General features: G+C 52.9%; 1 protein-coding gene and 1 pseudogene across 9 annotated transcripts; one reads left to right on the top strand and one right to left on the bottom strand.

Annotated features, from left to right (window-relative positions):
• Positions 1 to 2,777: 2,777 nt before the first annotated feature.
• Positions 2,778 to 18,379, top strand: Med25 (mediator complex subunit 25). Of its 9 annotated transcripts, none has more exons than XM_013124200.3 (18): positions 2,778 to 3,252; positions 3,331 to 3,376; positions 3,481 to 3,605; positions 8,746 to 8,844; positions 9,111 to 9,231; positions 9,530 to 9,692; positions 9,817 to 9,932; positions 10,163 to 10,250; positions 10,328 to 10,521; positions 10,827 to 10,955; positions 12,148 to 12,233; positions 12,303 to 12,360; positions 12,449 to 12,556; positions 13,989 to 14,177; positions 14,427 to 14,498; positions 14,605 to 14,832; positions 14,959 to 15,139; positions 16,827 to 18,379. In XM_013124200.3, the coding sequence occupies exons 1-18, from the start codon at positions 2,828 to 2,830 to the stop codon at positions 17,090 to 17,092; spliced, it is 2,694 nt and encodes an 897-aa protein (XP_012979654.1). In that variant the 5' UTR covers positions 2,778 to 2,827; the 3' UTR covers positions 17,093 to 18,379. The 9 variants fall into 9 exon arrangements, with proteins under 9 accessions (XP_012979654.1, XP_012979653.1, XP_012979657.1 ...); XM_013124199.3 differs by having other exon boundaries at positions 10,824 to 10,955; XM_013124202.3 differs by having other exon boundaries at positions 2,780 to 3,252; positions 14,614 to 14,832.
• On the bottom strand, positions 4,978 to 7,033 carry LOC106022389 (annotated as a pseudogene).
• Positions 18,380 to 25,249: the final 6,870 nt, after the last annotated feature.

Here is a 25,249-nt window from a genome sequence, read left to right as displayed (position 1 = left end):
CCCTAACAAAGATGGCGAAAAGTAGTGTTTACCAAGCGTTCAAATTGCTTTGTAGAACCAAAATGAAGATGCTGGCTTGAAGATGGTGACGGAGCGAAGGTGTTGACTAGCAACCTTACTGTGTGCTGTAATAGTTTACATTGTAATTTTTTAAACGGCTGGTTGAAGATGACGACAGTGCTAATGTATTGCCTGACCACAACATTCTGCGTGCCTTTTCCTCCCATAATGGTAAATACCTTGCTTGCCCCACTCAAAGATGGCGGTATGTTCAGGCATTGCCTAGCAACCACTATTCAGAATGATTTCCGTTCTGAAACTGTACACAGCTGTACCACCATCTCCCCCTCACTTTTTCAGAGTGGTTTGATCCGGGCAGCGTTGCCTAGTAACCACCAAATGAGGTGGTTGTTTTTGTTATTAGAAAAAGGCAAAAGAAAAGAAAGCCTTTCCAAAATCATAAAAAAACACATTATTTCTGTAATGAACTCATGCTTATGATGGTGTATCGAGTAGAAAATCAAAGTATTGAGACCTTCGATCCATGAAACAGTTTTCCTCATCAAGAGGATGGCTAAGCCGGGCGTTGGTGGCGCACGCCTTTAATCCCAGCACTTGGGAGGCGGAGGCAGGCGGATCTCTGTGAGTTGGAGGCCAGCCTGGTCTACAGAGCGAGTTCCAGGACAGCCTCCAAAGCTACGGAGAAACCCTGTCTCGAAAAACCAAAAAAAAAAAAAAAAAAAAAAAAAAAGAGGATGGCTAAGGGCCAGTGAGATGGTTCAGTGTACCGGAGCACACAGCTATGGAGACGGGTCTAGTGTTCAATCCCCAGACTCTGTGGCAGGAGGGAGCCCCTCCACGAAACCGACCTTGATATGTACGTGCTGACAAGTGCTACTTTTTAAAATTAAAAATAGTATGTCTACAGCTTTATATCTTTATTTTCTATTTTCTTATTTTCGAGTCTCAATCTGTAGGCCAGGGTGACCTGGAACTCACTATAGTTTCCCAGCCTTCTCACAAATGCCAGCCGCCCAGCCTTCAATCACAAATGCCAGCCGCTGTCATTCTCTTCTTGCTTTTTTTTTTTTGTTTGTTATTTCTTTGTATTATTGCTTTTGAGACAGAGTCTCATGTAGCCCGTGCAGACCTGGAAATTTCTATGTAGCCAGAGCTGACCTTGGACTTCTCATCCTCTCTCCAACATCTCCTAGGCCCTCCATGTCTTTTTGTAATCAGTTTTTATGAATGCAAGGAATTAGAGAGAGACAGAGACAGAGAGACAGAGACAGAGAGAGACAGAAGTGACTCAGGCTGGCCTCGAATCCGTGATCCTTTTTTTTGTTTTTTGTTTTTGTTTTTCTTGTCTTTTTTTTTTTTTTTTTTTTTTTTTTTTGGTTTCTCCAGACAGGGTTTCTCTGTGGCTTTGGAGGCTGTCCTGGAACTTGCTTGGTAGTCCAGGCTGGTCTCGAACTCACAGAGATCCGCCTGCCTCTGCCTCCCGAGTGCTGGGACTAAAGGCGTGCGCCACCAACGCCCGGCTTGTTTTTGTTTTTCTTTTTTTTTTTTTAAGATTTTATTTATTTATTATGAATACAACATCCTGCCTCTATGTGTGTCTGCAAGCCAGGAGAGGGCACCAGATCTCATTACAGATGGTTGTGAGCCACCATGTGGTTGCTGGGAATTGAACTCAGGACCTCTGGAAGAGCAGTCAGTGCTCTTAACCTCTGAGCCATCTCTCCAGCCCCCTTGTTTTTGTTTTTCAAGACAGAGTTTCTCTGTGGCTTTGGAGGCTGTCCTGGAACTCGCTCTGTAGACCAGGCTGGCCTCGAACTCTGCCTCCCGAGTGAATCCATGATCCTTATGTCCCGTCCCGTCTTCCCTAGGGTTGTCATTGCCACACCCTCGGGATTCTGTAAATCTTCCCTGAGTTAGCACTTTTAGCATCTTGATTGCCGTGTGTTTTACAACAGTTGCTTTCATTTATTTGTTTTGTTTTGGCTTTTGTTGTTTGTTTTGTTTGTTTTTTGTTTTGGAGACAGGGTTTCTCTGTATTGTTTTGGAGGCTGTCCTGGAGCTAGCTCTTGTAGACCAGGATGGTCTTGAACTCACAGAGATCTGCCTGCCTCTGACCCCCCCCCCCCCCGTGCTGGGATTAAAGACGTGCGCCACCACTGCTCAGCTCTTTTCTTTATCTTTTCCTTGTTTTCCTTTTTTGAGACAAGGTTTCACTGTGTAGCCTTGTCTGTCCCGATACTCGCTGTAGATCAGCTTGCGTCCAGTGTACTGGGATTCAAGGCATGCGCCAGCACCCCTCCTCTCCACCCGGCTTTGTGTCTGTCTATTAATAAGGTTTATTTATTAAGTTTCTGTCCACATGTTACAGTAATTTTCCAGGTCATTTTATATTCATGCCGTTGGCTGCAATGCTGAGTGACTGATTTGTTTGTTTGTTTATTTATTAATTTATTTTTAAGGAATGTATTTGCTTTGAGCCAGTTACTTTGTTTCTCAGAAAACAGGGATCAGGTGTTGCTTAGCAACCTCCACTTAAATTGGAATTCGCTTCTTTTCGAGAGAAAACAACTGCCCTGGTTTCCAAGTCGTCGGCAACTTTACAGTGTTGCCTGGCAACGCCGTTTCCGAAGATATGATTGGACCGCTCTCTCCCTTCTGTTCCCGGTCAGAAAGGCTAGAATTTATTAACTTAATCTCTGTGTGAGAACACAACGGCTGGGTAAGCGTTGCCTAGCAACTTGACTCCACAAACTTCCCCTTCAGCTCGTAGTCGGAACCTGGAGACCGACTCCATGATGGTGACCGGATGTGCCGTATTCCGATTTATTTCGTGCTTGATGTCGTGGACAAAAGTTTGTTCGATCTCAAGAGGCCCCCAGACGGGTTTGTTGTGCCCATTCTGATAGTTTCATGGTGTGGGAATCGCCGGGATAGAGATAAAACCGCCTCTTCCCGGATGCCCCGCACAAACATGGCCGCATTAGCTTCAGCAGAGGCTGCCAGACGTCCGGCGCGGGCGAGCGCATCGCGCAAGCGCACTTCTGTTGGTCCCGGGACGGCAACGGCGGCGGCGGCGCTGGCGGGGGCGGCGCGGGGCATGGTCCCCGGGTCCGAGGGCCCGGCTCGGGCCGGGGGCCTGGTGGCCGATGTAGTGTTTGTGATCGAGGGAACAGCCAACCTGGGGCCGTACTTCGAGGAGCTCCGCAACCACTACCTGCTGCCCGCCATAGAGTGAGTGAGGGCCCTCGCCGCCTCCCCGTGCCCTACCCTGCGGCTCGTGCGGACGCTGCATTTCCTCTGTCTTCGCAGGTACTTCAACGGGGGGCCACCCGCAGAGACGGACTTCGGTGGAGACGTGAGTGTGTGGCCGCGTCACGGGGAGGGAGGAAGCTGGGTGTGGACCTGGTCTGTCCCTGCCAAAGACCTCAGCTTTAAAGTTCTTTTGTCCTGTCCCGTCAGTATGGTGGGACCCAGTACAGCCTTGTGGTGTTCAACACGGTGGACTGCGCTCCAGAGTCCTACGTACAGTGCCACGCTCCTACCAGCAGCGCCTATGAGTTTGTCACCTGGCTCAATGGCATCAAGTGAGCTTTTCCTCCATCCTGGGCAGACTGGGGACCCCAGCAGAACTCAGCGTGGGTCTGTGCGAGTCTGGCTTGTTCCAGGCAAGAATGAGCTACCCAGGCAGTGGGGCCCCGGGAGGGGGGTGCTGGTGCCTGGCACACAGTAGGCGGTGTGTGAGTGTCTACTATTACTGCGCGCCCCGTTGTTGTGCTTGGTTTGCAAATGAGTGACGGTGTAGACTGCTGGGTGCTGGAAGGGTCTCGGAAGCTAATTTTTCCGTGTGGAATCCGCAGTCTGGCCGTGGTCAGGGTTCATCTGACAGTGCTGATGTAGTCCCCGCTGGTTCTTACCCTTGGTGTGCTGAGCTCGGGTTTGTGTATGTGTGCACGTGCCGACACTGTGGAAACCCGGCCCTTTCACTTCGCTTGGAGGCTGTCAGGACTAAGTTAATGTAAAGCATGGCTTCCCCTGCCAGCCATTGTGGACACTTGGCAATCAAGTTTTTTTAAAAGATTGGTCTATGCCGGGTGGTGGTGGCGGCGGCGCACGCCTTTAATCCAGCACTCGGGAGGCAGAGGCAGGCGGATCTCTGTGAGTTCGAGACCAGCCTGGTCTACAAGAGCTAGTTCCAGGACAGCCTCCAAAGCCACAGAGAAACCCTGTCTGGAAAGAGAGGGGGGAGGGAGAGGGAGACTGGGGTACAAGTGTGTTGCATCCATGCATGTCTGTGCACCTTGGAGGCCAAAAGAGGGCATCAGATCCTTTGGAACTGGAGTTAAACAGCAGGAGCTGGGAATCCAACCTGAGTCCCCTGGAAGAGCAGCCAGTACTCTTTAAGATTTCTATTTCTAGCCGGGCGTTGGTGGCGCACGCCTTTAGTCCCAGCACTCGGGAGGCAGAGGCAGGCGGATCTCTGTGAGTTCGAGGCCAGCCTGGTCTACAAAGTGAGTTCCAGGACAGCCTCCAAAGCTACAGAGAAACCCTGTCTCGAAAAACCAAAAAAAAAAAAAAAAAAAAAAAGATTTCTATTTCTATTGCCAGGCTGTGGTGGTGCACAACTTTCTTCACTGGGGAGGCAGAGGCTGGTGAATCTCAGTGAGTTTGAGGCCAGCCTGGTCTACAAAGTGAGTTTCAGGACAGCCAGGACTATACTATTACATAGAGAAACTCTGTCTCGAAAAAAACAAAAAGAAAGTTTTTTAAATTTATTTTATGGGCTGGAGAGATGGCTCAGAGGTTAAGAGCACTGGCTGCTCTTCCAGAGGTCCTGAGTTCAATTCCCATGGTAGCTCACAACCATCTGTAATGAGATCTGGTGCCCTCTTCTGGCCTGCATGCAGGGAGAACACTGCATACATAATAAATAAATCTTTTTAAAAAATTTATGTCCATTGGTGTTTTGCATGTGTGTCTGTTCAAGGGTGCCAGATCGTCTGGAGCTGGTTACAGACAGTTCTAAACCGGAATGCATGGGCAATTGAATCCAGGTCCTCTGGAAGAGTAGCCGGTGCTGTTAACGGCTGAGCCTTCTCTCCAGCTCCTGAAACTAGATAATTCCCTGTTGTGAGGCCGCTCCCGGGTGCTGTGAGGTGTTGGGAAGTGTGCGTGCGTGCGTGCGTGCGTGCGTGCGTGTGTGTGCTGGAGCTGAACCCAGGGCTTTCCATGCTAGGCAAGTGCTCTGCTAGCTATGTTCTAGCACCTCAGAGGATGTTTAGCAACTGTCCCTCTTTACTGCTAGCTGCCAATGGCACCCTGGAAAGTTGTCTCCAGGCATTGTCAAGTGACTCCTAGAGGGCAGATGGCACCTTAGTTAAGCTCTGCTGGGCTAGATGAATGAGACCTGAGTGACAGCCAATGGAGTTCTGTGAAGCCCCAAGGTCCACACTGCTGCATGGCAGGGTTGCTGTGTCTGAGGCCTCTCACAATGGAGTTCTGGGAAGGAAGCCGCAAGGTCCACACTGCTGCATGGCAGGGTTGCTGTGTATGAGGCCTCTCATATTTGGTTAGGCATGAGTCTGAGAGCCAGCGAGAGCCAGCCAGCTCTGCTGTGTTGAACTCCTGCTGGCTCTTAAGTCTGCTGTGGACATTTCCGTGCAGGGGACTTGCGTGACTTTTCTTAGGAGCCAGTGTTCTCTGCTTCTGGACCTCTGTGGAAGTCCAGGTACCTGCGGTTCCTTCTCTAGACTGCTTCTGAAGAGGGGCTTAAGGAGACAGCTGTGTAAGCAATGAGTGGTGGCTGCTGGGAAAGCTCCTCAAAGATTCCAGACCTCCATGGTGCAGACTGTAGGAAAAGTGGGCCCCTCCCTTAGGGAAAAGGCTGGCCACGGGCACGTGAGGATAAAAGGGAGTTGCTATCTGGACAGTGCAGTGTCCCCTACGTGTACACTTCGAACCCTGTAGCCACAAGTGGCCCCATTCTGGAGGCCTCTGCTACTGTTAGGCCTCCATTGTTTAACTCTCCCAAGATCACTGTTTTGATCCGAGATGTTCTGGGCAGGAAAGTCACCTGCTTGTGATGATCGTGCTTGGAGACATGGTACGCAGTATAGTTAAGGAGCCTTGCTCTGGGCTTCTTTGTTTATTTTGTTTTGTGTTTTGAGACAGGGTTTCTCTGTGTAGCATTGGAACTCACAGAGATCCTCCTGCCTCTGCCTTCTGAGAGCAGAGATTAAAGGTGTGCACCACCAACACCTGGCTGCGTTATTTTTCTTTTTTTTTAAGTATAAGTCCCATTTTATTTTTCCAAGGTGTTTTTCTTCTGTCTTCATGAAGCCATCTCTTTACATGGGCTTTGGTGGGGGTCGTGGTGCAGCACCAGCAGGTCTAAATCGTGGCGGGGCTGTTCGGTCCTTCCCTGCTTCACAAGATCGATTCCTGACTACTTTGCTGTGAATAGCACTGCTCACACAGTAATGCAGCTTGTCATAGAGTTTGGGAAGCACTTGCTTCAGATATGTCCCTGACCGCAGCGGCTTCTACAGTGTTACGAATGACGAACTTCTGAATGGCCTTGTCCTTGGGCACGCAGAGGGCACAGTTCGTGCAACGAATTGGCTGCACGTGGCCGCAGCCCTTTTTGACATGCCTGTTGTTCCTTCTTTTTTTGGTCCTCTTGGAGCCAAGACCCGAAAGAGCGAGTTGTTTCTCTTAACTAAAATGTAGCGGACAGCACTGGACAGTAGGCAGGTGTGCAGCCTCCGCTGCCGTCACAGGCCCAGGCACGTTACCTCGGTTACATCACATGACTCCTAGTAGCTGTTCCCGTTCCCCCTGCCTCAGGCAGGTCTCGGGGCTGAGAAATTTGTGGTTTGGTTTCTTCGGTAGCAGGACTGGGTGTAGGGTTCTTTTGGTGTGTGGCTCTGCTCCCTCTGCCGCCGTCCATTCTCTGCTGTAGCTGCATGTGGTAGTGTGCACCTTCACTCCGTAAGAGCAGCTCCCGCCCAGCCATTCTCAAAACCCACAAAGGAACAGTAAAAATTCTTGCTGTGGGGGAAGAAGAGGGCGAGGGAATAGGTGGTGAAGGACAGGGCCAGGGTCCTGGAAGAGAAGGATGGGACGGGCTCCAAACCTCAGGGTGCTTGGGCCTGAGGACACAGTGTGGAAACTCATAGAGATTTCAGGTGCATCTCTTCATCAAGCCATGCCCAAAACTTCGTGTAGCCAGTGAGTAGGACTCCTGAGGGAAGGCTGCAAAGGTAGCCATGCAGGGTAGGGCTGGGGAGGAGCAGTTATGGTGGTAGATGTAGCTTCCACAGGGTCAGGACAGCCTGAACTATGATGGTGGTGTCAGGTGGGTGGGTTTCCTGTAGGAGGACACGCTGGGCACATACCAGAGTGTAGTAGATTTGGGGAAGAGTCTGGGCAAAGATAGGTGTATCAGCCAGTCTGAGCCTGGCAGGCGGAAGACACAGAGCAGTAGTGTAGGCCCAGCTAAATGCTTTACTGGCTGGACAGCAGTTTATTCGTTTACCAACTATTTCTGCCATAACACTCCCTCCCCCCAGATAGGGTTTTTCTGTAGCTTTGGAGCCTATTCTGGAACTCACTCAGTAGACCAGGCTGGCCTTGAGCTCACAGAGATCAGCCTGCCTCTGCCTCCCGAGTGCTGGGATTAAAGGCGTGCGCCACCACTGCCCAGCTACTGTAGGCCTGTTAAGGGCGAGACAGGTAGGCCAGGCTGGAGACAAGAAATGAGAGGGCTCAGACCCTGTCCCTGCCTGTGGACGGACAGTAGGGTGGGATTCCTCTGTGGTCATGGGGAATACCAGAGTTTGAAAACAGTGTGGAGACTACAAGTTTGAGCCCATAGTTCTGGCAGGTTGGAAAGCCCCTGAAACTTGGGGGAACGCTCCTTCCTGACATCTCTGGCTGGTAGTGGCCCAGGAACCCTGTGGCTTAGTCTTCGTATGGCCACGTCTGCTCCCACCTTCCCGTTTTCCACAGAGACGGAAGCGTCTCTGGATTGGGGTCCTGTATTTGCTCCTGTCTCTTCCATTGCTTGTGTAGTGACAGTTTCCAGGAAGGTGACTCCGCGTTCCTGCGGTTAGCCTGACCATGCCACTGCAGAAGGCTGTCCTATGATGGTGCTTCTCCCCCCTCAGCGGACTGGGGAGGATTGCCAGCTGCTTTCTAAAGAGGCCAGGGAGATGGCTCAGTAGTTAAGAGCACTGACTGCTTTTCCAGGGGACCCAGGTTTGATTCCCAGAACCCACATGATGACTCACAACCACCTGTAACTCCAGTTTCTGGAGACCTGATGCCCTCTCCTGGCCTGTCAACAGGCATGTGTATGATGTACAGACATCCAGGCAAAACTCCATACACATAAAATACCAACAAAAGCCAGACATAGTAATGCACTTGGGAGGCAGAGTTCAAGGTCAGCCTGGTTTGGTTCCAAGTGAGTTCTTGGACAGTCAGGACAAACCAGTGAAGCCGATGGCCCATTCAGGAAAGGACAGCAGGAGGGTGGTCAGGGCACTAGGCACACAGAGGCCAGACTCTGTCCTGGGTCCTTCTCTGCCCTTTTCCTACCTTTTCTCCCTGGCCAATGCTGCTTTGTCACCAGGTACCCATCACAAGGCGCAGTGCAGTGTGGGAGGGCATGGGAAGAGTGCTGGCTGCCTGTGTGGGGCACGTGGCTAACAGGCTGTCCCATAGGTTCATGGGCGGTGGTGGTGAGAGCTGCAGTCTCATTGCGGAAGGCCTAAGCACCGCCCTGCAGCTGTTCGATGACTTCAAGAAGATGCGCGAACAGATGTAAGTATGCCACCTCCTGGGAGATCCTCCTCAATCTGCACCCTGGAGGGGGAACAGGAACTGGGCCCTGTGCAGGCCAGTGCAGGCCAGTGCCTTCTGACTAGACACTAGCTGGGCACCTCCCTCCTGGCCCATTACCCAGCAGTTGACTTAAGGCTGGCACTAAGCCCGAGAGCCTCAGTGTTGTCAGCTGCAAATGGTCCTAGAGGGTGAGGACATGCTCCAGCTTAGAATCCTGCTCCATTCCTTGACTCTGTCTCTGGCAGTGGCCAGACCCACCGCGTCTGCCTCCTCATCTGCAACTCGCCCCCATACCTGCTGCCTGCAGTGGAGAGCACCACATACTCAGGCTGCACAACGGAGAGCCTGGTGCAGAAGATAGGGGAGGTGAGTCGGGCCTGCTCCCCTGTGTGTGAGGGAGGAGGCTGGGCCCACACCTCAGGAGCCTTGGAAGCAGGCTGGGGCCTGGAGACCTGAGTCAAAAATAGGTAAGGACTCTGCCTACTTACGGCTGACTGTCCATACAGAATCCCCTGGAGACCAATGCCAGCTTTTACCATCCGCTCCCCAACAGTCTGGTGAAAGCTGTGGTTTTAGGGCCAGGCTGTCCTACCACGTAGTGGGAGAAGAGGTTAGTCCTAACACATTTATGGAGGCCCCGTTCTTACCTTGTCCCTTCCCGCAGCGCGGCATCCACTTCTCCATCGTTTCTCCAAGAAAGCTGCCAGCTCTTCGGCTTCTGTTCGAGAAGGCAGCTCCCCCTGCCATGTTGGAGCCATTGCAGCCGCCAGTAGATGTGAGCCAGGACCCGAGGCACATGGTGCTAGTGCGTGGGCTCGTGCTGCCTGGTGAGGCCTGGGAACGGTGCATGGAGGGAGCTCCTCTTTAGCACTCTCGTGACGGATCCTGGGTAACCCTCTCTTCTACTCCCCACTGCTTCTCTTGGGCCTCGGGTGTCTCCCCTGTGCTCAGTTGGCGGCAGCTCCGTCCCAGGCCCTCTGCAACCCAAGCAACCAGTTCCCCTGCCACCAGCTGCATCCTCAGCAGCCCCCCAGCAGGCTCTGCCCCCTGTCCCACCACAGTACCAGGTAAGGATGTTACCAGGGACCCAGCTCCTGGAGCCCTGCCGAGCTGTGGCCTCATAGGAGGACCTAATGAGACATTGGGGTTACAGTATGGGGGGGGGGCCAGCAGGCCAGGGAATGGCCTCTGTGCTGATGGAGTCCAGAGCTCCTGGATCCTGAGAACTGCAAAGTTTGCCTCATGTGGCTATAGGTACGTAGTTCTAGGGGTGCATGGTCTTCTCCCCATGTGACAGGTCCCTGGGAACCTAAGTGCTGCTCAGGTGGCTGCACAGAATGCTGTGGAGGCCGCCAAGAACCAGAAGGCCGGACTTGGCCCACGCTGTAAGTCCTGGAAGAGCCAGAGGGGTGGCTTCACAGGCTTTGCGACCTGTTCCCACTCATGCTTGTTTTTCACACAGTCTCCCCCATCAACCCTCTCCAACAAGCTGCTTCAGCGGTGGGGCCCCCCTTCAGCCAGGCTCCAGCACCCCCATTGGCTCCTGGGCCTCCTGGAGCCCCCAAGCCTCCTCCTGCTTCCCAGCCTAGCCTAGTCTCCACTGTGGCCCCTGGAACAGGCCTGGCACCCACCGCACAGCCTGGGACTCCATCTATGGTACGTGTCCTCTTAGCACCCAGCCCTGTTCTCCTGCTCGTGGTGTGGGAAGCATGTGGCCTCCTGCTTCACAGCTCACAACATCACAGCTCACAGCTGTGCTTTGCAGCTCTGGAGCAGGGCTGTGGGCCTCCAGCTGTTCCGGGGTATCCTATAGTTTGGGGGTCTGGTTCCTCATGATTGGCATGGGTGATCCCTGACATGCCTGGTGGTGGTGTAAAGGCAGGGACCTTTGTCCTGCCCCTTTTAGGGTGGCCACTCCCTGACATGGTGTGTCCCTCATTGGCATCTGTCCTCCTCAGCAGGCAGGCACTGTGGCCCCAGGTGGGGTCAGTGGCCCTTCACCAGCCCAGCTTGGGGCTCCTGCCCTTGGTGGGCAACAGTCAGTGTCCAACAAGCTTCTGGCCTGGAGTGGGGTCCTCGAGTGGCAGGAGGTGAGTGGGTTTGAGAGCTTGCTGGGAGTGTGGAAAGTGAGTTGCTCCCAGAGGTGTTTGGCACTTGCAGCCGGAGGTTAGTTAGTCCAGAGGAAGTGTAGGATTTGTGCACCAGGTATCACATTGGGGTTTAAATGTTGAGCTTTCTCTTGGGCCCGTGGTGCTTACAGGAAAGACAAGTGTTGTGGTCTCCATACTGCCAGAAAGCTCTACAGGCCTCAGAAGTGGCATGATAAGCAATACAAGAATGCTCGCTTGGGCACAGCCCCGAAGGCCAATCCTTATGCAAAGGGAATTGTGTTGGAAAAAGTGGGAGTTGAAACCAAACAGCCGAATTCTGTGTCAGGTGCAGCTCATCAAGAACAGTTCCTTTCGTGCCCAATGGGGCTCTGTGCACTTCACTGAGGAAAGTGATGAAGTTCCGGTTGCTGGGTTTGGTTGAAAAGGATGCTCCAGAGTCCACTTTGAGATTTTTTTTTTTTTTTTCCGAGACAGGGTTTCTCTGTATTGTCTTGGAGCCTTTCCTGGAACTCCCTTGGTAGACCAGGCTGGCCTTGAACTCACAGAGATCCGCCTGCCTCTGCCTCCCAAGTGCTGGGATTAAAGGCGTGTGCCACCAACACCTGGCTCCACTTTGAGATTGTTAAAGTAGTCAGTGTGTCCCTTTTGACCCTGTACAAAGGTGAGAAGGAAAGACCAAGATCATAAATTTTGGCAGTGGAAGCACAGTAATACATTTTCGTATTTTGGGGTGGAGGGGAAGAATTATGTTGAGCCAGGCAGTGGTGGTGCACACCTTTAATCCCAGCACTTGGGAGACAGGTGGATGTCTGTGAGTTCAGGGCCAGCCTGGTCTACAGAACAAGTTCCAGGACAACCAGTACTGACACAGAGAAACCCTGTTTCAAAAAACAAAAAAAAAATCTCTCTCACACACAAAGGGGGGGGGGAGGAGAGGAGAGAAAGGAGAGAGAGAACAAATCCTAGAGTTTGGGCTCCCCCGCAGGCCCCAGGCATTATGGCTTCTGGAGGACGGTGATTGTAAGATTTTGGGCCCAGAGGATGGCCCGATGTCTGAGGACTTTGGAAGCTTGCGTGTGAGGTTGCAGGGAAGGGAGAAGAGGTGTGAGGCCGCAGGAACTGGTGGAGGTCGAGTCAGGAGGCCCTGGCTGATTCACCCTTTCTCTTCCAGAAACCAAAGCCTGCATCTGTGGATGCCAACACCAAGCTGACGAGGTCTCTGCCTTGCCAGGTCTATGTGAACCATGGAGAAAACCTGTAGGTATCTGTCAGGGGCGGGGCGGGTTCAGCCTGGCCCCTCCTGATTCTCCTCTCTCTGTCTCGCAGGAAAACAGAGCAGTGGCCCCAGAAGCTGATCATGCAGCTCATTCCCCAGCAGCTGCTGGTGAGTCCTGCCTGGCCCTTATCCCCTGCCCCCCACATAATGCTCCCCTACCTTGTGTCGCCTCCAAATGATGCCTGCGTTTTTCCAGACTACCCTGGGCCCGCTGTTCCGCAACTCAAGAATGGTTCAATTTCACTTCACCAACAAGGACCTGGAGTCCCTCAAAGGCCTCTACCGCATCATGGGCAATGGCTTTGTGAGTGGTGGGCAATGGGTGGGCACTGACTTCCGTCCCCTTCTCTGCCCAGGTCCTGCGTCTAGAGTTACTGTCTTACCGTGGGTTTCACTTGGGTGTGCAGTTAGGACCTGGGCCTTGCTTACCCGTGTGTCCTAGTGCCTGCTGCATCCCTGTCCCATGGCACTGTATTTGCTGATGATTGGAGATGAGTCTTTCTATGGAGTAAGACGTCGCCTGGATGTCCTCCTGCCTCAGGCTCCTCGGGCTGCTTTTAGCCATGTGCAGTCCGGCCTGGCTCCTGTGGCTGTTCCTTCCTGTATCCCCACTTTGTTGCATAGGGCCTGCTCTCATGCCTCACAGAACCTTCCAAGACAGCTCACCTTCCTGGGGTTGGAACTTGTGTTTGGGGAAGACCCAAGTGCCTGTGTGCATGGGATTAGGAACAGTGACTTGTATGCCCAGCTTTTTCCCCAGGCAGAGAGGACTGTTGGTCATCAGCCTCTCGACCCTTTTCACCTCAGCTGACCTCTCGGGTCTGTGGGTCTGCTGGGGCAGTTGTCAGGAAGGTCAGCTGGGCCAAGAACCCTCTGTAGTCTGGCATCCTCAGTGAAAACACTGAATTCTGGGGGAATGTTCCAAGATTGAGTAGCAGGAACTGGTGTTTTTGCTGTAGGCCAGGACGCAGAAGGAAAGCTCAGCGATGTCAGTGCCTAGGCCTCTCACAGGTGCAAAATGGTTACCTCAGCTTCTGAGTCCCTTTAAACCTTTGGAAGAGGCAATAGCTAATCTCCTTCAAAAAAACGAGAAATGTCTACAACTTCTGACCAGGCCTTCTTTTATCTGGGCCTGGGTGGATTCCTAGGCTGCACCCCTGTAGGGGAGGACACTGTGGTACCCCGGCCTGGGCAGCACTGCCTGTTCTGTGCTGGACTGGGGAGAGGAAGGGGGTTGACAGGCACCAGCTGCAGATCCTGAGAGATAAACCCAAGTAACCAAAGCCAGTTAGCTCCCTGAGAGCCCACGGGGACACTCTGACTCCCCTAGTGACGTTACTGTTCTCTGGTCCATGCTGGTCGGCACTGGCAGAGAGCTGGAGCGTCTAACCCTGACGTCCTGGCGTCCTCTCCAGTGTGATTTGATGAGGCAACCCAGTGCTGTGTAGTGTGAGACGTGGGGTGAAGCCACTCAGTCAGGGCCGCCGTGGACCTCTGCTGTGGCCTTTCCCTCTCCTCCGTGGTCAGCAGGGACTTTGGTCTTGCTATGCCCTTTGAGTGCCTGTGACCCACAGTTTTTTGTTTCCAGGGCAGCTGTCAAGCCAAGGTGGCCTCCCTGGCCTTGTACAGTGAGATCTCCCTACGTGTTGCCCATGGGGCTTGTAGAACTCTATAGGCTGAGGTAGGGAGGCCGTTTGCTCGCGGGCAGGCTGCTTCTGAAGAGTCTGTGTCCACAGGCGGGCTGCGTGCACTTCCCGCATACAGCCCCGTGCGAGGTGCGCGTGCTCATGCTGCTGTACTCGTCTAAGAAGAAGATCTTCATGGGCCTCATCCCCTATGACCAGAGTGGCTTTGTCAATGGCATACGGCAGGTCATCACCAACCACAAGCAGGTCCAGCAGCAGAAGTTGGAGCAGCAGCGAGGGGTGAGTGTGGTGGCAGTGTCCTCTCATAGCTCCCCGGAGCCCCGTCAGCTGGTCACCATAAGCCTGTTGTCTCTAATGCCAAGATAGTGCACCTGAGTCCCATGTCCCCTGTGTCCTAGCAGAGCAGCTTTAGTCCTTTTCAGTCCCCACGTCAGTCCCTGACACAGGCCTGCTCCTGCACACCAGGTCCCCCAGCAGGTTCAGACAGCCTTCCCTCACCACTGATCTGTCCTCTCTGTCCCCGTGCAGATGGGGGCACAGCAGGCACTTCCAGGCCTGGGCCCCATTCTGGAGGACCAAGCGAGGCCCCCGCAGAATCTAGTGAGGACTCGGGTGGGGACTGGGGGTTGAGTTGGAGGCTGGGTGGGGCTGGGCGGGGCTGGGCAGGGCTGGGTGGCTGTCCTACTGCTTGTCCTTCCTCATGCTGTCTTCCCAGCTCCAGCTCCGTGCACCACAGCCCCAGCCTCAGGGTGCCGTGGGGGCCTCTGTGGCTGCAGGGCAGCCCCAGCCCCAAGGTACTACCCAGGCCCCCACGGGAGCACCCCAGGGTCCTCCAGGAACAGCCCCCGGCCCTCCTCCTTCTGGACCCATCCTTCGGCCCCAGAACCCGGGGGCCAATCCCCAGTTGCGGAGCCTCCTCCTTAATCCTCCGCCGGTGAGACCTGGGAATAGGGCAGCAGGGAATTGCAGGCTCTTATGCAGCATCTCTGGGAGGGCTGTACCAGCAGGGCCTTCCTGGAGCACAGACTGGGCCCTCTGAGCCACTCTTTGTCTTCCCCAGCCCCAGACTGGGGTGCCCCCGCCCCAGGCCTCCCTCCACCACCTGCAGCCTCCAGGGGCCCCTGCACTGCTGCCTCCGCCACATCAGAGCCTGGGGCAGCCCCAGCTGGGGCCACAACTCCTGCACCCTCCACCTGCTCAGTCTTGGCCCACACAGCTTCCCCAGCGGGCTCCACTGCCAGGTAAGGGTGATCTAGGGGAGGGTAGATCTAGACTGGGAGTCCTTGCAGCCACTGGCAAGGGCCCTGTTACCAAAGGGCCTCCCATAGCTCTAGGGGGCTTAGAGGGCCATTGGGAAGTTCAGCCATGGGAGCAATGCCTCAGTGAGTGAGAACTTCCCACAATCCTTATCTGCTGCCCTGGGATGCTGGAAGATGCCTTAGGGTCAGTGACGCTATTGGGGGAAGGGCTCCCAAAGGGTCAAAGGAAAGTGTCTGCATCTAGTTGGGCTTAGAAGGATCTCTGGCTCTGGTGGTCCCTGGAACTTCCTAGAAACCTGAATGCCTTGGGTTCCCAGAAGAGGGGATGAGAGGTCCAGGGTCCTCAATGGTCCCAGGGACCACTGGGAGATGCAGTCCCTTCCCACTGCCCCCCAGGTCAAATGCTGCTGAGCGGGGGTCCCCGGGGCCCGGTCCCCCAGCCGGGCCTGCAGCCCAGCGTCATGGAGGACGACATCCTCATGGACCTCATCTGAACCCAACACCCAATAAAGTTCCTTTTAACGATGCCCGGCTCCCGTCACTGACGCCCCTAGGGCTGTCTTTGCTCTCGCCTTGCAGACTCCCCAAGGCCCCGGCTGGGTGATGCTGGGCCACGGGGTGAGTTGGAGGCAGCATGGTGTGGCCTGGTTCTGGGAGACTCAGAGGCAGGTGGGCAGATAGTGTACAGCTCATGTGCACTCAAGGGGTTACAGAGCCCAGAATGCCTCTGACCCAGCCAGGGTTCCGAGGAGCCTGGAAGGAGAAGCAGCAGTTGGGAGCCAGGAGGTACTAAGGTGCAGATAGCCAAAGCCACAGAAAAGGGACACGCAGGGTCAGGAGGTGGATGCTCCTGGAGCATGAGCACTGCAGCGGGAGCCAGACTGGAATGCTTGAGACTTGTCCTGGTGCAGGACCACGGAGATCGCCAGTGGGACTGATGTCAGAAAGGCTGGTTTGTAGGAGCAGGGCAGGCAAGAGGCAAGGTCATAGGACTGTTCAGGTGACACATGCCACACCAGGAAGTCAGGGTGTCCCCATGGGACAGTGTGCTGTGTTGGAAGCCATGGCAGTTGCATACAGAGCAGGCACTGACTGGGTTCCTGTTGGAGGTGTGCGTAAGTGAGGAAGCCCCTGTCTTGCAGGGTGTTTTCAGGTTTGTCTGTAGGTGGTCTGCTTGGAGATGTTGTGAGATATTTGTCACATAGGCATATTAACTGTGAGTGTGATCTGTACCTGGACCACCACTCCCTGGGTTTGGGATGCTGGTTAATGTGCTGGTCCCCCACCCATCCCAGGAGAGAGGCTTCAGTCTAGTGGCCGTGGGCCACCACAGATGAGTTTTGTTTGGCCTTCCCTGTGTTAGCATGTGTCACTTTCTTCCTTCCAGTTAGCTGTAAAACTCAAGTGAGATTCACACACGCACACTTGCTGCTCTCAACATGGCGGAATGTTGACACCCTGGGTCTACCTTGTGCCTGGCAGCAGTAACTGGGTCTGCCCTTCAGTGGGGCTCATGCTCTTGGGTTCGCCACAGTCCCCACCACTCTCTCTTGCTCTTCCACGGTGAGGCTGAAGCCCTGCCTCTGTCACGGGGCTGGCACCGTGGTGGTTCTGTGGTAGCATTCAGAGAAAAGTGAAATCTTTCTTGTACCCATGTCTCCTTCAAAAGTGGCCAAACGAAAGAAAGAAGGAGAGGGCCGCGTGTTTCGAGAAAAGTGGGAGCGAGACTATTTCTTTGTGGAAGTGAAGAGCATGCCTACGTGCTTAATATGCAAAAAAAACGTGTCAGTGCTGAAAGAGTACAACCTGAAGCGCCACTATGAGTCCCAGCACAGTAAGAGCTACGACCAGTACACAGCACAGAACCGCGACATGGTCCTGCAGGAGCTGAAAAGGGCCCTCAGAGCCAGCGAGGCTCTGGAGAACCAGGAGTAGACGCCAGAAGTGATGGGGAAAGGACTTCTGGCCTGCACAAAGCTGCCCCCTCCAGGCTGCCCGCCCGTGAGTCTGACAAGCTTTTGCAGGCTGAAGCACACAGGAGTCAGAGGCCTTAGGGGCTTAGTTGCCTGGCCCACAGTTGTGGCCTTTTGATGGCTGTGCCGAAACTCTGCCCACATGGTGAGCTTTATTTGTGGTGGTGGTTATCTCCATGCAGCTGAAGAAGTCTGAGGTGGCACCAAGCCAGGCCTCACTTTGAAGTGACTTGCTTTTGTGCATACACACATCAGAGTTCATAAGCATAACTACAGCCCCATCACAGCGATCCGGCCGTCCATCCTGAGGGCCGTCCTGTACCTCGATCCCAAGTGGCACTGTTTGTCAAGGACCAGGGTCAGGTCCTAGCCTCAATCACCAAGGAATCCAGATGCACCACGCCGCCTTGACTCTGGCATTCCTGTCCTTGAACTGAGCCAATCATCTGAGCCCAGGATGTGCAGGAAATCCAAACTGACCTGCTTGGTTCACTTCAAAGTGCAGAGCCATGCCCGGGTTCCTGGAGGTCAGTTAGAAACTTCTGGTTGAGGTTCCCACTCTCTGAACACTGAATCTGTCTCAAGCAGGGATATTCACAAACAGCTCCTGAATGTATGACTGAGGTATGGTCGTGGAGATGGATGCCACTGGCATGGAATAGTGGGACTGCTAACCCTTGCTGCAGCTGGTTTCTGGAAGTGAGAAGTGGCCAGGACCAGTCACCCACACTGTGACACCCAAGACCAAGTGCCCCGAGGGCCACACTCTACTTGAACCTGAGCTATCACCGGCTCACCTGCCCTTACCGGTTGTGTGAACGCAGACCCCAGTGCACGTTGCAGTGCAACAGGGTGCTTGCAATTCTGCAATATGGCGAGGTTCCTCAGCCTCTGCCCAGCAGTGTCCCGAGTGTCTGGCTGCCCATACTGTGACAGTCACTGTTTTCATTACAGACCTAAATCAAAACTCCATTTTAAGGATCAAGGTTGAATTCTCATCTGCCCGTCTCTCTGTCCCATTCAAGGCCCAGCACTGGCATCTGGGTGTAGAAGGGCAGGTGTCAACCTTGTAGCCTCCACTCAAAGGCACAAGAGAATTACAAGAGAGAAATTTTAATAACTAAATATTTCTATTTTTCAATTTGTATTTTTTCAATTTTGAATTTAAAGTATGAACTCCAGTGTCATACATGTTTGTGTTGTGTTCCATGCGTTCACCATAGCTCAGTAAAGATCCAATTTGATTATCCTTCTGGCCGTGGGCTTTCCTTCTCCCTGACTAATCCACCCACTCGTGCGACAGCCTGGCCCCTGCTGGTGGGTAAGCTTTTGCACCTGCCCTGGGGTCTGGCTGGGAGGGGCTGCCAGGCCCTTGCCCTGGGTGATTCTCACAAAACGAAAGACAGAATAGGGGACCCAGGTGGCGGCTGAAGACATGAAGGCAAGGTGGTGACTTAGCCGTGCAGCCAATGTGTGCCTGTGGCTCCGAGACGCGGGATGCTGGGGACTGTGGCGAACCTGGAGAGGGCCTGCCCCCTGGCGGCCTTCGAACCAAAACCACACACACTGAGGACCAAACAAAATCTGCTGTGGGTCTCATGGGACCACCAGGCCACCATTCTGCGACCTCTGGAAGAAAGACTCCAGAACCAGGACAGCCTCGATGGAGACCGGTGTTCTAAGGGGTGGGCAGGGACCGGAAGAAGCAGGCAGACTCTTACTGAGTGATCAGTAAGAGCAGAGAGAGACAGGAGACACCAGGCAGAGGCTCTAGAGAAACTGGGTTTGCCCTCAATGGGGATAGAGAATGGTTGTGGTGGACTTGGCAGTTAGGAGTGGTACTGCTCTGGCAGAGGGTGAGTTCAGTTCCCAGCACCATGTCACGTGACTCACAAAGACTTGTAAGCTCACACGCCTGCACTCTTGTGGAACCATACTTTGCTGTATTTATAAGTAATCACCTCAGGGTTTTATGTCAGGTAGTGGTGCCAAATTGAACCAAGAACATTCAGTCCAGGAGGAACCGCTCCTGGCTTCCAAGGACACCTGCATACATGCACACACACACACACAGATTGAAAGATAAATCTCACTGAAGAGACTGTTGAGACAGACTCGTCCTCCCAGCTACTCCACAGACTGGCCTCTCAGCTTCACTGTCGCCCCGCCCCAGGGCTCTTAAGGCCTACAGGCTGCAGTGCCACGCACAGGGGAGCTGAGGACTGTGATCACTGACCAAAACACATTCAAAGCAAAACATGGCCAAACCTCACAATACAAACCAAGCAGTTCACACGGACAGCCAGCTGGGAGCCGGCATAGAGCTTTGTAGTTTGGTTGGTTGGTTTGAAGGTGGTCTCATTGTGTATGTGGACCAGGATGACCTCAGACTCAGAGATCTGCCTTCGGTGTGCCTCCTGAGTGCTGGGATTAAAGGTCTGGGCCACAGGCCAGGCATGGAGGGAGGTGCACGCCTTTAGTCCCAGCACTAGTGAGGTAGAGTCGGGTCTGAATTCAAGCCTGGTCTACAGAATGAGTTCCAGGACAAGCCGGCGATACACAGAGAGACCCTGTCTCGAAGACCAAAATAAAATGTGTGCCACCATGCCCAGAACATTACAGTTTAGACCAGGCCTAGGCCTGGAGGGGACAGGAATTCAGCCGAGGACAGGAAAATTAGGAGAAAAGAGAGCAGCCAGAATTTTTTCCCTGGAGGGGAGCATTAAGGATGAAGCAGGAGCAACAGTAGTTTAACACAGACAGGGTTACAGAGCAAGGCCAAAGTCAAAACACAACAAAGGCGGGTATAGTTAGTGTACAGAGTGCTCATCCAGCCTCCAGCACCACAAACGCCCAACACTAACAGTTGCAAAACTGTCATGAGTGGTGTTTCCAAAAGTGGCCACTTAACACACCCGAGGGAAAGCGATCAGTGGTGTACATAGTTCCAGGCCAGCCAAGGAGACTTTGTCTCAGAAACAAACAAAAAAAGGATATTTGAGGAATGTTTGTTTCAACATACACCAAGTATCTAAAACATGCTTTCCTGTTGTCAGAAAGGCCTGAGCTGCATAAAGTTATGGGTGGGATGGAGAGTGTGGCGTCTGCCCTGAGTGCTTACACTGCGGAGGCTGAGATTAAGAGGACCTGATTCCAAAACCAAAAGACAACGGGGACTACAGAAGTGGTCGGAGGCAAGAGCTTGTGCTGCCCTTCCGGAGGGCCTGGGTTCATCCCCAGCACCATGCCAGGCAGCTCGCCAGCCCCGCTGTGGCTTCCAAGAGCATCCACACTTACCTCAAAATTAAAGAAAAACATCAAAACCAAAAAAGCGACAGCCTCTCCAGGCAGTGGTGGCACGCACCTTTAATTCCTGCATTTGTGAGGCGGTGACAGGTGGGTCTCTACGAGTTTGAGGCCAGCCTGGTCTACACAGAAAAACCCTGCCTCAGACCCCACCACCACCAAAAAAGGTGACAGCCTCTTCACACATCACTTCCTCTTACCCAAATGGCCAATCAGCTCTCAGGCTAGGGGTGTGACTCCATGTAGAGTTCCTGTCTGGAATCCCTGAAGGCATGGCTCTGTGTAGCTTGAACTGCCCTGGCCAGCCCACATCAAGATGTGGGAAAATGGAAACGCTCTGGGACTGACTTGTGAGGATTCAGTTAAGTTCAAGTTATGAGGTGCTTGGGAGGTATATTCCTTTTCTTTTCTTTTTTTTTCTTTTTTCTTTTTTTGGTTTTTTTCGAGACAGGGTTTCTCTGTGGCTTTGGAGGCTGTCCTGGAACTCGCTTGGTAGTCCAGCCTGGTCTCGAACTCACAGAGATCCGCCTGCCTCTGCCTCCCGAGTGCTGGGATTAAAGGCGTGCGCCACCAATGCCCGGCGGTATATTCCTTTTCTAAGAAGAAGATTGTGTGTGTGTGTGGTGTGTGAGTGTGTGTGGTGTGTGTGTGTGGTGTGTGAGTGTGTGTGTAGTGTCTGTGTGTGTGTGTGTACACATATACCAGGCAGCAGCTCTCCCTTTCTTCGGTCAAGCCAGTTCTAGGTTTTGGAGGCTGTCCTGGAACTCACTTTGTAGACCAGGCTGGCCTCGAACTCACAGAGATCCGCCTGCCTCGGCCTCCCGAGTGCTGGGACTAAAGGTCAACACCCGAGATTGTAGTCTTTTGTTTACTGTTGTTTATTGTGTGCACCCATACTTGCCTGTGTGGAGGTCTGAGGGCTCCAGGGGATCTAACTCAGGTCCTCAGACGTGGCAGCCAGCACCTTTACCAGCTGAGTCATACTGTTAGCCCCCAAAGAGCCCTTGCAGAGTTGAATGAGAAGTCAAAGTTTCATGCCCAATAAAGGAAACTACGTTGGTCATAGTGACCCTGGCTTGTAATTACTCTTGGGAAGGTGAGACAGCAGGATGAGGTCTCTTCCCAGACAAGCCGTGGGGACCTAATCTTCCTAGTCTTTGTGAGGCTGCTTAGGAATCCTGAGGGCTAGGGCCAAGAACCCTGAGGAGAGGTGGAGGCCAGGGCTCTTTTCTCCTCGCTGCTGCCGTGGAGGGGAGTTCAGACACAGGTTAGTGATGGGGCTCTGGGCTGTCCATAACTGCTTAACTTCTGGTGGGGTCTTTGAACACTGCTTGGCCATTTGATCTTACTTAGTCCATGCTGTATTCTGGCTGGAAGTTGGTCACGCCTGTCTTTGCCTCTTGTTTCTCATGGCCATTGCTACAGGGACAGGTTGACCCAGTTTCTGTTCACACACAAGACACATTCTGTGTGATCTTATTTATGATTGTCCACCCAGGACGGCAAAGCCCCTTTTTATGTTGAGACAGTCTAATGTAGTCCACGTTGTTCTCAAGACTCTGGAAGTAGCAGAGGATGACCTCGAACTAATCTTCCTACCTCTCTCTACTCAAGCGCTGGATTGAACCAAGGGTTCCTTGCGTGCTAGTTAAGCACTCTGTCACCTGATTTCCAGCTCCTGCCCTGCCCTACCCTGCTCTCTTCAAGTGCGTGTGCGCCTGCCTCTGCCTCCCAAGTGATGATAAAGGCACCACCAAACCCAGTTTCCCTTGCTTTTTTAAAATTTTAAATGTGTATTATTTATTTTAAATGTTTCTTTTATTTATGTTTATGGGTGTTTGGTCTGCATGTATATCTGTATGTACTTGCCTGGTGCTTCTAGGCAAATTGACAGGTGTTTGTGAGCTGCCATGTGAGGAATCAAACCTGGGTCCTCTAGAAGAGCAACAGCTGCTCTTACTTGGTCATCTCTCCAGTGCCTTCCTTTTTTGAGACAGAGTCTCAGATGTGTAGCCCTGGCTCCACAAACTTGGAAGGATTAAAAAACTGGTGGCGGCACACACCTTTTATCCAAGCACTTGGGAGGCAGAGGCAATTGGATCTCTGAGTTTGGTCAGCCTGGTCTACAGAGCAAGTTCCAGGACAGGCTCCAAAGCTACACAGACAAATCCTGTCTCCCGACTCCCCCAAAATCGGTGGTGGGCGGGCATCTTGGCTCATGCCTTTAATTTGTGCCAGCACTCAGGAAGGAGAGACAGGTGAATTTCTGTCAGTTCGAGGCCAGCCTTGTCTATATAGTGAGTTCCAGACTAGCTAGAGCTATATAATGAGACATTGTCTAAACAAACAAAAATACCCCTTACAAAAAAATTCGAACAAACCCACACACCCAAAAAACAAAGCAACAAAAAACTTGGCAGTGACCTGCTATAGTTTTGAAGTGTGATACAATGTTTCCTGCATCCCTCTAGCCACATGAGTAGTGATTGTTTAAACCAAAGAGGAACCTCATGTTGGCAATGCCTGTGACCACAGCACTCAAGGAGCTAAGGCAGGAGGATTTGGAGTTCAAGACCAGCCTGGGCTACGTAGTGAGAAATTTCCTAAAAACAGTGACAAGCTGGGTGGTGGCGGCACACACCTTTAATGCCAGCACTCGGGAGGCAGAGGCAGGCGGATCTCTGTGAGTTCAAGACCAGCCTGGTCTACAAGAACTAGTTCCAGGACAGCCTCCAAAGCCACAGAGAAACCCTGTCTCGAAAAAGCAAACAAACAAAGAAACAGTGACAAGCAGGCAAGACCTCTCATCGTGTAAAGGCGCCGTGCGACAGCAAAGCCTAAAGACTGAGTCTATCCTGGGACTAAAGGGTCCCGGATCCAAAGAGTGATTCTCTGACTTCTACAAATGAGCTGTGTGTGTGTGTGTGTGTGTCAGAAATGCCAAAATAAAAACAGGCTGGAGGGATGCACAAGAGGTGAGAGCATTCGTTCCTCTTCCAGAGAGAACCCAGGTTCAAGTCTCAGTACCTACATGGCAGCTCACAACTTTCTTTAACTGTAGTTCCTGGGGATCCTATGCCATTTTCTAGCCTGTACAGGCACCAGGCAAGCCCAAGTGGTATACAGGTATACAAGCAGGCAAAACACTCATGCACACACACAAATACAAAACTTTTTTTTTCTTTTTTTTTGGTTTTTCGAGACAGGGTTTCTCTGTGGTTTTGGAGGCTGTCCTGGAACTAGCTCTTGTAGACCAGGCTGGTCTCGAACTCACAAAGATCCGCCTGCCTCTGCCTCCCAAGTGCTGGGATTAAAGGCGTGCGCCACCAACGCCCGGCTCAAATACAAAACTTTAAAAATAAGAAACTGCTCCCCCTGGAGCTGGAGAGATGGCTCAGAGGTTGAGAGCCCTGGTTGCTCTTACAGAGGTTCTCAATTTAATTCCCAACAACCACATGGGGCTCACAACCATCTGTAATGAGATCTGGTGCCCTCTGCTGGCCTGCAGGCAGACATGCAGGTAGGACACTATACATAATATAGAAATAAAGTCGGCATTCTCTTAAAAAAGGAGAAAGAAAGAGTTCCCCCTGGACAGGTCCGCCTCACCTGTTCTTCAGTCTGACTTACTGCTTCAGTGAAGGCGACATTGGCTTTGCCCTTCACCCTTTATCCCACTCTGGGTCAGCTTCAAAACCAGCTGTTGCCACTGACTGCCACCAACCCCACTGCAGCCACCGTGCCCTGCGCCAGCCAGCCTTGGGCTCTTCTGCCTACAGCAGCCATCGCTGCTGCTGCTGACGCAGTCGGGTGTGGTCCAGGCTGGCTTTGCTCTCACTAGGTCGCTGAGGATGGCTTTGAACTCCCGATCCTTTTCCCTTCACGTCTTTGTACTGCTGTGTACCTGTACTCCTGGGTTCTGCGATCTTTTCTTTTGAGATGAGGCCATGCTAACTTAGTTGCCCAATCAAGCTTTGAAGTCACTTTATAGCGTGAGCAGCTCTGAATTAATGTGCCATGGGATTTGTGTGAGGGGTCTGTTTGCTCCTCCCACCACGAGGGCTGGGAAGATTGAACCCAGGTTGTCATGCTTGAGGGCAGGCAAGGACCCTTACCAGCTGAGCCCCTCCCAGCTTTTTTCTTTTTGTCTATGAAACACGAGATTAAATAAAGCCAGCCCACTGCCCGTAGCTTGTGGTAAGTGCTGTGAGGGACCAGATAAACTTTGGCGAAAGTAGTGTATGGATCATCCAGCCAAACACGGTAGACTACAAATAGGTTTCCTTGTTTAAAAGAAGGCAAGGGAGAGTTTCTCCTAGCACACAAGAGTGACAGCCGTGTGTGGTGGCGACAGGAGGCTCCGGAGTTCGAGGTCAGCCTGGGCTACATAAGCTAACATTGCAGTAGATAGGACGCCAAGCACTTCTCAGAGTAAGTCAATTTGAGCTCAGGTACTCCAAGGTTAGGTAATATCACAGGTGAAAAACCCAAGGAAGAAATAACACCGCTCAGTCCTTTCAGACCACGAACTAGGAGCAGAGGTACCTGCGGTAAGGCGCAGGGGACAGTGGGCGGGCCCACAGCGAATGGGCTCCCTCGGGCCTCTAGGTTCCGCCCAGGCCGCGCGAAGCCCGCTGGGAGTTGTAGTCCTTTTTGCACCTTGCCACGTCACCGCCTCCGGGCCTTTCATCCACCCCTCGCCCTATTGGTAGGTTCCATCGCACCGCCTTGTTTTCCCCGAGCAGAGTTGGTATCGTCCCACCAACCCGAACTCTGTTGCCGTTTCAGTTTCTCCCTCTTGTCATGTAAGTCT

The sequence above is a fragment of the Mesocricetus auratus genome, unplaced genomic scaffold, assembly GCF_017639785.1.
Source record: "Mesocricetus auratus isolate SY011 unplaced genomic scaffold, BCM_Maur_2.0 Super-Scaffold_100054, whole genome shotgun sequence".
In the NCBI taxonomy this organism is placed as follows: Eukaryota; Metazoa; Chordata; class Mammalia; order Rodentia; family Cricetidae; genus Mesocricetus; species Mesocricetus auratus.
This window is presented reverse-complemented; position numbering and strand designations above follow the sequence as displayed.